This window comes from Mastigoproctus giganteus, chromosome 9 (genome assembly GCF_048544385.1).
Source record: "Mastigoproctus giganteus isolate SK-2022 chromosome 9, ASM4854438v1, whole genome shotgun sequence".
Lineage (NCBI taxonomy): Eukaryota > Metazoa > Arthropoda > Arachnida > Uropygi > Thelyphonidae > Mastigoproctus > Mastigoproctus giganteus.
In genome coordinates this window covers 182,854,244-182,866,909 of record NC_143583.1, presented here as the reverse complement: position 1 = coordinate 182,866,909, position 12,666 = coordinate 182,854,244, and the positions used below count along the sequence as shown (strand labels likewise).

Below are 12,666 nucleotides of genomic sequence, written 5' to 3'. Positions count from 1 at the left end.
CATTTGATGCAAGAATGCAAGCTTATGCAGCATCAGCCAAAAAAAAAGAAACAAAAAAAACCCACTTCCACTTCACCCCTCTGTTCGTTTGAAATACCTGTCCAGCTGAGCCTTAAACTTATTTAGGCTATCAACTTCCATGACAAGGGATGGAAGTCTGTTCCACCAACCAACTGCCCGCCGGCTGAAGACAAATTTCCAGACATCTATCCTACATCTGTCTTTCCTCAATTTGAATTTATGCCCTCTCAGGTAATTATTCTGAGCAAGAGGAAGAATCCCATCAGCATTGAGCATGCTCAAACCATTCAAGGCTTTATACACCTCTATCAGATCACCTCGCTGGTACCTAGTCTCCAGACACTGTAATTTGCAAAACTTAAGCCTTTCTTCGTAAAAGCACCCCTTTGTTCCATTCACTAATCTTGTTGTCCTTCTCTGTACTCGTTCCAGCAGCTCTACATTCTTCTTGAAATGAGGCCTCCAGACCTGTATACAGTATTCTAGGTGTGGCCTGACCATTGCCTTATACAAGGGAATAATCACCTCCTTATCCCTGCTAGAAAAATTCCTATATATCATTGACAATACATGAGCTACTCTTGCAGCCTGTCTGCACTGCTCAGAGAACTTCATATCTGCCTGCACAACCACCCCCAGGTCCCTTTCATTCTCTACCACTGTCAGTGTAGTACCACAGAGTTGATACGTTGCTCTGGGGTTGCTGTTTCCCATATGTAGTACTTTACATTTATCAATGTTAAACTTCATTTGCCACCTCTCATCCCATCTGCTCAACCTTTCCAGATCCTGTCGCAGCAGCATAGTGTCAGTAGTGTCCCTGACAACCCTTCCAACCTTCGTATCGTCTGCAAAGTTGGACATTAAGCGTGATATACCATCATCAATATTATTTATAAATACAGAAAACAATAATGGACCCAACACTGAGCCCTGAGGGACTCCACTAATAACATTAGTCCACGATGAGACAGTGTCCATTGATTACCACTCTCTGTCTTCTCCCCCTCAACCACCCCTTTATCCATAGCAGCAATTTGCCTCCAATGCCACACTGCTCCAATTTGTGCAGCAGTCTTCCATGTGCAACAGTATCAAAAGCCTTTCTAAGATCCAAGTATATAATATCAAAGTTATTCCCTGCATCCAGTTCTTTTGTGACTGCATCATAGTATCCAATCAAATTGGTCAGGCAAGACTTCTCCTTAATAAAACCATGCTGTGTCCGAGCTATAATTGAAGTCTTGTCTAGAGATCCTTCAGTGCTTCTTTAACCAGTGCCTCCATTAATTTTCCTGGAACAGAAGTTAAACTCACAGGTCTATAATTACTTGTGTCAGCCTTTGATCCTCCTTTGTGAATTGGGGTCACATTTGCACATCTCCAGTCTGTGAGTACCTCCCCTGAGTTCAAGGAAGCTCTCATAATTATGGCTAAGGGTTTGCTTACTTCCTTTGCTGCCTCCTTTAATATAACTGGATAGATCCTATCCACCCCAGGTGCCTTTTTGTAGTTATCTTCAACAATTTCTCCTCCACTTTACTCTCAGTTATTACAAGATTCTCTAGCTTGCTGCCAGAGTTGAATACATCTCTGGCATTCTCCTCATGTGTGAATGCCGATGCAAAATATTCTTTTAGTTTGTTAAGCTACCTGTGCAGGATCATCAACAGTTGACCCATCGATATCAAGTGGACCAATCTGATTCATCCCCTTCCTTCTAGATTTTACATAAGTAAAGAACTCTTTTCTGTTTTTCTTTGCATCCCTTGCCAAAGATTTCTCGTAATCTGCCTTCGCCTGCCTAACCTCCTTTGTAACTTGGTTACAGATCAACTTGTATCTATCATAGGCTTCTGTGTCACGTATAAATTTGTATGTATCCCATGCATTTTTCTTCTCTGCCATGTGTCTCATTAGTTCATCTGACATCCATTTAGGCCGAAACCTTGAACAATATTTCTTAGTTGGTATGTAAAGCCTAGTGGCTTCCAAAATAAGTTCTTTGAATGCTTCCCAGTTTGAATTTTCTGTTGGTAACATCATCAGTTGGTCCCACTGTATAGAATTTAAATACTGTCTCTGTCCATCGTAGTCGCCTTTACCCCTAATGGTAGTTACCTCTTTGAGTAAATCCCACTTCAACACATTGTGATCACTGCCACCTAGTGGTTCATATATCTGCAGATTCTTAATGCATGAGGAATTTACGAAAGCAATAACCCTTCCCTTTACCCCTAATGGTAGTTACCTCTTTGAGTAAATCCCACTTCAACACATTGTGATCACTGCCACCTAGTGGTTCATATATCTGCAGATTCTTAATGCATGAGGAATTATATACTGACAATCAAATCAAGAGTATTGCTCCCTCTAGTTGCCTCCCGAACATGCTGATGTAGAAAACAGTCATCCAATAAATCCACAAAAGCCTTGCTAGTATGTGAGTGACCAGCCCCCAAATTCCAGTTAATATCTGGGAAATTAAAATCTCCCATTATAAGACTCTCGGATTTACTGGCCAACTCTATTTCCCTCATAGCACACGCTTCTTGATTAGATCAGGGTTCGAGCCCGTCACCACCAAATACGGAGGATGCGGAAAGGTCAGGGAATGACCACCGCATATCCCCGGAGCAATATGGCCTTTGTTGCTAATGCTCCTAAAAACCAAACAACGAACAAACTATTTCCCTGTACAGTTTCTTATTATACTCATCAGAGTCATTAGGCCTATAGCACACTCCTACTCTCAATTTTGATCTCCCAATGCTTATGTCACACCAAACTGACTCGACACTGCACTGTCCAGCAATGTTGGCTGGCTTCACTTCCTTGGATTTTGTGTTTCTTAACTAATAGTATAACCCCTCCTCCCTTCCTATCCTGTCTATCCTTTCTGTAGACGTTGTTCTCCTCAAATTGCAGTTCTGCATTCCTTATATCTGTGTGACCCTACGTCTCCGAAATCCCAACAGTATCTGTCTTTGATGTTTTGAGCAATACCTCAAATTCATCAAATTTATTTACTAAACTCCTAGCATTGGTGTACATGCAAGTATACATGCACCTGTTTCTATTCTTAGCTACCCTAACACAACCCATGTGTTTATTTGTACCGCAATGACTCCCAGCAGTCTCTGAAATATCCTGCAACTTGTTTTTCAGGCTTCTGCTCATAAAGAAGCCATCCTAGCAACAATGCCCTTATAAACATAATATAAATTAAATTTCCAATGGGAATTAAAAGAAGAAAATTAAGTTTGTGTGATTTTTAAGAATTGCCTTCCATTGGTTATTTACATCTTGCCTGTAATGTTTTAAAATTTACTTTCTTGTTTCGTGATTTAGAAAATTTATATTTCTAGGTTAAAAGATTATCCTCAGTACTGCCAGCATTTAGCATCAATTCCACATTTTCATGAATTTCCTAGTCAGTTAACTGAGGTAAGTTTTATAATTGCTGCATAGTCAATCAGTTATCAATAATTATTTATTCAATTACTAATTGGATAATGATCATAACTTTAAGCACTGGTTAGAATAATTAAGTTTTCCTTAACACGATAAAAAATACATTTTATTTTATAGCATTGCAAGTCAGTGCTGTAAAATTGAAAAATTTTTTACTGTTTGGAAACATCCCCCCCCCCCCACTTTGTTTTAATCATATCATTTCTAGTTTTTTTCTGTTTTACTGGTTTAAAAAGATGGGCAAACCCCTGCCCCATGCACCTGAGATAACCAGTATTTCCTCAGAGGTTTTCTTTTGGTTGGATATAGTTGCCTGCATCTCATAACATGGCACTAAGAGAGATTCTGAGTTAACTTGTTAATTGTACTAAATGCACGCTTGCACTCTTATGAAAATACTCTTTTTAAAATTAAATTTGAAAGTAAACTTACTTGAACTATAACTGAACTTCTTTTGTCAGTCTCCATTACTGACAAAAGACGTTACTCTTTTGAAATAAATATTGAAATACATTGAAATAAATATTGCAAGAAGGTAAAAGAACAAATAAATGAGTTTGTGCATGTATTCAAGAACATGGACACATTCACCATTTATTATATTTTTGTAATTACTATCATTATAGTTATGATTTTCAATATTTTGAAAATAAAATCCCATGAAAAATTTTATTGCCAATCATTAATACACATGGGAGTGGTGGGGAAGATGATACGAGTATGAAATGTAAAACAGATTCCCCTCACAAACTCTGACTAGAGGAATCAGAGCCAACCCAATACACTGGCTGGGAACCTTGAAATTGATGGTGGAAGACAGGGAGGCTAAGAAGAGCATGTACTGCAGCCTAAAGAAACTAGACCAAGAAAGAGACTATAACTAGAGACCTTGAAGAGAAGTTAGGCATTGATAACTGAAGGGAGAATATCGGTGGATGACGGAAATGGTGAGTAGTGGTACTTGCAGCTAAGAGAAGAAAAAGAAAAGTTGTTCGCTAAGTAGATAATAGTTTTTTGTTATTATTATTATGTGATTGTATGTTCCATTGGTAAAAATAACAGTCAGCAGTACTATAACAAATGGCCAACTGTATGAATAGAATACACATTAGTGGCTTAGAAAGTTGACAATGGTCAAAAGCAATAGAAAGGAATCAGTCATTTATCGTTATTGTATATTACTTATGTGTTTAGTAAATGTTTTAAAGTAAATTATGGAAATTATGTACTGAATTAAAAATGGAAGGAATTAGTTTATTGGTATACAAAGCGGGACTGGTATACGTAAGACCCCAAATAATCCAATACCTAAATAAAATTGGCTATATTTCAGATTTCAATATCAAAATCAGTTGTTGTGCCTAGATTTTTTTGCTTTGGGGGATAAATAAACTAATTAAAGTACTTCACATGGAATGTGTCTTTATTAAATCTCTTATTATTATTATGCACTGGTTAAAAACAAGGATTAATATATAGGTAATCCTATATATTTGTTTCCAATTTTTTCATCTTATTTTATTCATCACATATGAGAGAGAATTGACTGTAAGCATTCCATGAAAAAGATTGAGGTAATCTCTTACTTTTTAATATAGGTAATCCATAAAGCAATATCTTACATCCATCCTCTGAGCTCGATATTTTTCAGTGAAGAAAATGTGGAGCTCAGAGTACTAACTTAAGAATAAAATAAGATTAAGTATTAAGATATATGGATATAATACTTATGTTATATGGCCAGAATGATTTAAAATTATTACTTTGATGAATGAGGCCATGATATTGGTGTAATTGTGGCATGGTGATTCAAAATTCGCATAACCAAAAATGAAAGAGCTAATTTCTGTCGTTCTGGTAACCATGTGTAATATTTACAAAACCACATTGGTTCATCACTACTTTCCTCCATGTGCTGAACGATGGTAGTTAAGTTACGTTTACACAAATTTATCTGACCAACAAAATTTATAAGACCAACATGATATATTTCCTGCCTGAATATGTGCTTATAGTCAAACAGTTCTTTTGTTCATATTAGAAGATGATGTAAAGATTGGGAGAGTCATTAATGATTAGTGCTAAGTGGCAGCTATGTTTTAATGCAGAAAAATGCATTTGGGAAATAGCAACCCCAAAATAACTTATATACATCTGGTAGAATAAAATTAAAAACAGCAGAGGAAGAAAGGGATCTCGGAGTTACGATAGGAGCAAGTAGGAAGTTTTCTGAGCAGATTAAACAGACTCTCAGGTGTCCCGTCGATGATTTGTCAAACAGTGTCCCATAGAGATAGAGGTCATAATTCCACTGTACAAGCCAATTGTTTTTTTTTTTTTTTTGTTAGTTGGTGCATCAGCTTCTGTGGCCATAATGCACCTCCCAAAAGTTTTTTTGTAATACTCTGATCCAAGCCCGAGGCGGGATTTGAACCCGTGACCTTTGGGTTGCTAGGCAGGTACTTTACCCACCCGGCTAGCCTGGTCGGTTCACACAAGGCAATTGTAAGACCGCATTTGGAATACTGTGTTCAGATATGGAGACTTCATCTGAAAAAAAGATGTTGAGCTTCTTTAAAGAGTTCAAAGATAGGCAACTTGCATGGTGAGAATTGGCAAAACTTAATACATATAACTTAAACGATAAGAGACACAAAATTCATATAATGTGTACTCGGCTGGAGATAAAACTCGATACCGAAATATATATATATATATATATATATATATATATATATATACAGTAAACCCTCGATATAATGGACCCCGATATTTCAGATTTAACGGACCAGACAAATAATAATACAGTAAAGTACATATTAATCTCAGCCATATTATTTTTTTTAGGTTAAACAAAACTTCAGTGTTATTATTAATTAAAAATTAATAATAATTACCTATTCCATTATTGTTTTGATAATTACCTTTTTTTATTTTTATAATCAAATTCAGGAAATCGTTTTTTATTCTTTCTGAAAACATGTTCAAATAACTGTTTTCTGAGATTATAGATAACATATAAGAGCAGGCGGTGACTTTTGAGCTGAACTTGACTCGAGAGACTAAACTGCAGGTCTGCCGACTTGCTTTGTTTCAGTCTCAGTCTGCCTCAAGCTATCATGCAATCAGGTTGTATACAGTGTGTTTCTGTGATTTCTGATTTGTGACTTTATTTATTAAATTTTTTTTATTTATAAATATATTATTTTATACTTTATTATTATATATACTTATTAATATATACTTTATTTATAAAATTTTATAATTTTGCAATCCTTACAATTTAAAATGGCATAAAGTGATAGAGGAGTTAAAAGAAAGCATGTGAACTTAAATGTAGCACAGAAATTAGAGCTAATTGAGAAATTAGAATGAGGCATCTCAATAGCACGTGTTTGTGAAATTTACTATGTAAAAAACAAACTTTCTGATATCCATAAATCAAAGGCCAAATTGCAACATTTTTCTTTAAAATACAGTGTTGATAGCTCTAAATGTGGTTCTACAGAGGGGAGCAGAAAACACGTGAAAGTTGTGCAAGATAAAAATTTAGAAGAAGCTGTGTATAAATGGTATGTTCAACAGAGATCTAGTGGTGTTAATGTACAAAGTTTTGAGTTGAATTCTGCATGTGAAACTCTTGGAAAACACATGGGACTTAACGTTAAGGCAGATGATGGGTGGCTGTGACATTTTAGAAAAAGGCATGGCATTGTGAACAAGAAAACCTGTGGTGAATCACAGGTTTTCTCAACTTGTGAAGTGCAGACACTTCACAGGTTGAGGGGGACTTGTTATTTCTGAGGGCCTTATTTTATCACAGGTTTACAGTTCCAATGAAACTAGCCTGTTCTATCGTGCTGTTCCTGAATCCTGGCCTACAAACATGAACACAGCACTTCTAGTCGCAAGTTAAGTAAGGAGCGAATTTCTGCCTTACTTTGTGCAAATGCTGATGGCTTACATCGCCTGAAGCCCATGGTGGTAGGGAAATCAAAGAAACCATGCACTCTTAAAGACATTATGAATCAGTTGCCTGTTATTTACACCAGCTCAAAGAATGCATGGTTTACTTTAGAGATTTTTTCTCACTGGTTGTGATTGAAGAATCTGTCTTCAATCACAACCAGAACCTGTCTTGTCTGTGATGTGAGGTGCTTCCAGACAGATGTTCTGAAAATTTCCCCAATAATGTAAAGGCATTGTTGCTTCTTGACAATGCCCCTGCTCATCCTAGTGCTGAGAAGTTAGTAAGGATGACAGAATTAAATGTCTTTTTTTGCCTCCTAACACAACTTCAGTTATTCAGCCAATGGACTGGGGAATATTATTATGTGATATTATAATATATATTATAATATATATCCTGCAAGAGCAGACTATATAAGAACTTTTTGGAAGAAGTAATGGTTGTGTTGGAGAATGAAGAAGATGCAGAAAAAGACACAAGATGTGCCAGGACACTTCAGAAACTACGAGCCTACAACATTAAGTCTGCGCTTTTTAACTTTGCAGCTGCTTGGAAAGAGATGAACTACAACTTTGGCAAGTGGTTGGAAGAAGTTGTACAATATTGAACAGGATTTGGATTTTGAAGGATTTTAGGCAAATGAATTCCAGTGTACCCTTGTAAATGCTGGCAACCGGGGAAACAACTGAAGATGATGTTCTGAAATGGCTTGAAAATGATGAAGGTGATCCTGGCTACAAAGTCCTCACTGAAGAAGAAATTGTGGACAAGGTTCAATATGGCAGGGCAGGGGAAGAAGAAGAAGACGACATTGAGTAAGAGCAAATTACACCAGCAATGGCCTACACGGTCTGAAATGAGAAATCTCATGGACATCGCCATCCACTACCTAGAGACACCTTCTGACCCTGATATTGTCCCTTACTATGAACATTTTCGGAAGTTCAGGGCATTCATTATTAAGAAACAGCATCAGAGTGGCAAACAACTGAAGCTGGGCACTTTCTTTAAGCGAACTTCACCGACTCCCACTCCTATTTCACCTCCAACTGCTTGTATATCTCAACCGTCTACAAGCAAACAGATGGCACCAGTGCCTCCATTTGCGAACATTTCAGAAGAATCTGAAGCTGAGGATTCCCCTTCACCTCTGCCTTCAAATACTGAATAAAGACTACTGTACTACTGTCGCTATGGTTACGGTAAAATACTCTTCAATTACACTGTCAAAAACTGACAGTGTAATTGATATGTACTGAGTAAATATTACATACATATTCTTTATTATAATTTAATAATTTTATATTGTATAGTACCGTATATTGTATTAAAGCTTTTTTTTTTTTTTTTCCATCAAGAACAATTAAAAATGCCCCCCCCCAGGTTACATTCAATTTAATGGACTTTCGACATTAACGGACACTCCTTCTCCCCTATTAGCCTGTTAAATCGAGGGTTTACTGTATATATATATTTTGTGTTATTACTGCATTGAGATATCCTTGATATTGCAATTGGGATTGTAATATTTTAAGTTGTGTTGAAATTGAATAGAAATCAAGCAAAGTCTAAGTTTTCTAATTTTTTAAATTGTAACTTTTCTAATTATAAATACTTAGATTTTTACAAACGTAACATTATAACTTAATTCATATAGCATTAACTTGGTGGGAGATAAAACTCAATACTGAAAAAAAAAAAAAAAATATATATATATATATATATATATATTTTAGTTTGATTGCTTAGATGTATTAAACTTTAGTGTCTATTTTCCATTGGGTATTAGGGTGTATCCTGAACAGGAGATTTTGTTAGCATTTCAAGTCTAACATATTTCTAGGGGTCTGTGGTGGCATTCAAATTATATAATAAACAATAATAAAAAATTAGTTCTAATACTAATTATTTAATTTTAATTAATGTTATTAATCAATACTAAACAATACTAAATAACATTCCCTTATCTGGTCATCTATCCGCTACTTCTTCAGGGGCTTTGAGCGGATCGATAGCCAGTTTTAGTCCAAAGGGATAGCAAACCAACTTATGTAAATAACAATAAATAACGCTTGTAAATATAATACAAACATATCACATTTTATTCAAATTAATGTTCACCACGGAGTTTAAAAACGGAAACAAAAACCCCCCACCCAGGCCGCACCCCGGCTGACGTAGGAACCAACCCACTTATCGGAAGACTTACTAAAATATCACCTTACAACAATATCAAGCAACAATAGACGTGACTGCGCAATAAAAACCAAACCAAGAATGAAACAAACAGTGAACAAGAGCTAACCCCTCTTTTACTGAAGGACCACCACCACCACCGGACAGATAAGTATAGCTCCACTCTCTTATTCCGATAATTACCCGTTGGGCTTTGTTTCTCCTATACCAGTTTGCTGAATTCCTAAATTAAGTATTAAAAATATTCAAAATTTAAAGACAAATTAGCATAAAAATATCATTATTTAATAAATTTAATAAATTAAATAATCTAAAGGAGATAAAAAATCTCACTAATAAGGCAAAACTGATAAGGAGTTAACAGAAACGGGTAATTATGAGACATTCCTTTAAAACTGGCTATCGATCCGCTCAAAGCCCCTGAAGAAGTAGCGGATAGATGACCAGATAAGGGAATGTTATTTAGTATTGTTTAGTATTGATTAATAACATTAATTAAAATTAAATAATTAGTATTAGAACTAATTTTTTATTATTGTTTATTATATAATTTGAATGCCACCACAGACCCCTAGGAATATGTTAGACTTGAAATGCTAACAAAATCTCCTGTTCAGGATACACCCTAATACCCAATGGAAAATAGACACTAAAGTTTAATACATCTAAGCAATCAAACTAAAATATATCAAGCACGTATAATTGTCGAATTGCCAACGGCAATGGCATTAACGTAGCAAGGGATAAAATATTAGAACAATCAATAAAACAATCAAATTTAATTCATTTAAGCAATCAAAAATATATATATATATATATATAGTGTTATTACTGCATTGGGATATAATTGATATTGTAATTGGGAGTGTAATATTTTTAATTCTATTGAAATTGAATCAAACTCATGCCTCAGACCAGTGCAGCAAAGCAAAAGGCTCAAGGTACTGGAAGTGCTGTGGCTCGGGGGAAAACTGAGGTGGGGGTTGACCTCTGAATCACAGCCTTATGTACTGCTTGTTTGATCTTTGTGGAGCTTTCAGGAATGGGACATGATTTTGATAAGGGGAGATATCTTCATATAGCATTAACGATTGGTGTGTGCTCGATGTAAGGAGTGTGAAGAAGTTAGGTACCGACTCACCATTGTTATGGGCATTTATGAGAGCTTGAAGAACAGGGTAGATGCCCACAAAGGACTTAAATCGGGGAGTCCATCAAGCTCTAAGCCGCCCACATCAACACCAGAGCTTGCACTTGATCATCGGGCAACACAGCGGCAATTCCCGAGGCAAAATGCACTGTTCCCATAGGAACTAGTTGTCAGTGACCATATTGTCAGGGAAACAGGGAATATATTGTGTAATAATGATAGGTGGAACAGAACCAGAGTATGTCTGCCAGGGGCAAAAATTTACACAAATTCCAATTCTGCACTGCTTATGTCTGTGTGACACCACATCTCTGATATCACAACAATATCTGCCTTTGATGTCTTGACTAGCACTTTAAGCTCATCAAATTTATAAACCATACTCCTAGCATTGGTGTACATGCAAGTATACATGCATCTGTTTCTACTCTTAGTTACCCTAACACAGCCCATGTATTTATTTGTTCCACTGTGACTCCCAGTAGCCCTGGAAATCTCCATTGCCTTGCTTTCCAGGCTGCTGCTCATTCTAATAGAAGCATGCAAGAATCACTTTTACCTCTGCCTGTGGCCACTGTTAACCTTTTAGTTCGTGTATCCCTCCCCCTCAAGCTAGCAGTTTTTCGACTGCTAATACTGCCTCGATAGCATCAGCAAATATTCTTGCACCCTTTCTATTTAAGTGTACCCCATCCCTGTAGAAGCAGTCTCTCCTGTCAACAAGCACAGACCATCCGTCTTGCATAGCATATTCCCGTCTCCCCGACAGTAGAGTAACCAACAATAACTAGTTCCCTTGGGACCAGTGAGCTCTGCTGTTGAGTACTGTACTTGTAAAGTTGAAGCTAATTAATAATGTCTTCCAGTAAGATGGTTAAGAAATGCAATGTTAAATTGCAGAAAACATATTTGACTTGTATACTGATTTAGATGTGATTTTTTTTTTTTTCCCAATTTCAAGCAGTGGGGAATGTGATGTAATCAAAACTTGTACACAAATAAGCACAATGACTGTATGCAGTGCAGACAAAGTGGAAAAAAATGCAAAATTAGATGCTGCATTTCATAGTGTCAATAATGTCATTTTTAAAATGTTTATTTACATATTTTGTCATAAAGTATAATTGTTCTTGAGTTGTGCCAATTATGCAGACATGTTGTTAAGAAATATGTTTTGTAATAGTGAAATAGAGAGGAAAAAAAAAAAGAAAGAAAGGAAAGGGAAAAAAAGTGGTTGTGGAAGTAATGCACATCATTGATAGAAGTCTGGATAGGGAAAATAAAAATATTTATGTCTCTGAAAAATGAACCATTTTCAGTTGCAAGAGATGGCAATAATCAAAATGATTCCAGCCATGTCCCACTGTGGTTAGGGGCGCCTCCGTAGCCAGGTGGGAAGGAGCAGCAGTGCATAGCACACGCTTCTTGATTAGACCGGGGTTCGAGCCCGTCACCACCAAATATGGAGGATGCGGAAAGGTCAGGGAATGACCACCGCATATCCCGGAGCAATATGGCCTTAGTTGCTAATGCTCCTAAAAACCAAAACAACAAACAACAACCACTGTGGTTATGTTTTGTAAAAAAATAATAAATAAATAAATAGAAAATTGATAGCAGCTTGTTCAGTGCCTGCACTGAAAGGTAGGGGTCTACAAGGTAAAAAAAACTGCCTAGTACTCAGTTTTTCTGCTGTTTAAAGAACTAGAGAAGAGGTTAGAAGTGATGAGAAAGTAATATGAGCACTTTTCAGAGCTACCAAATTAAAATTAGTAAACTAATCCTAAACTGGTAATTCTAGGCATGTTATCCTCACTCAGAGAAAGGGTTAATGTTTTCTCTCTTCTGACTTAAG

At 36.3% G+C, this 12,666-nt stretch overlaps 1 protein-coding gene across 6 annotated transcripts in view; it reads left to right on the top strand.

Moving 5' to 3' along the window:
• Not1 (CCR4-NOT transcription complex subunit 1) overlaps positions 1 to 12,666 on the top strand; it is a 710,948-nt gene that overhangs the window by 308,560 nt on the left and 389,722 nt on the right. For all 6 annotated transcript variants that reach the window (XM_090381951.1, XM_090381950.1, XM_090381952.1 and 3 more), the window contains one exon: positions 3,390 to 3,468. In XM_090381951.1, coding sequence (XP_090238077.1) covers positions 3,390 to 3,468 — 79 coding nt within the window. The remainder of the gene's footprint in view (positions 1 to 3,389; positions 3,469 to 12,666) is intronic.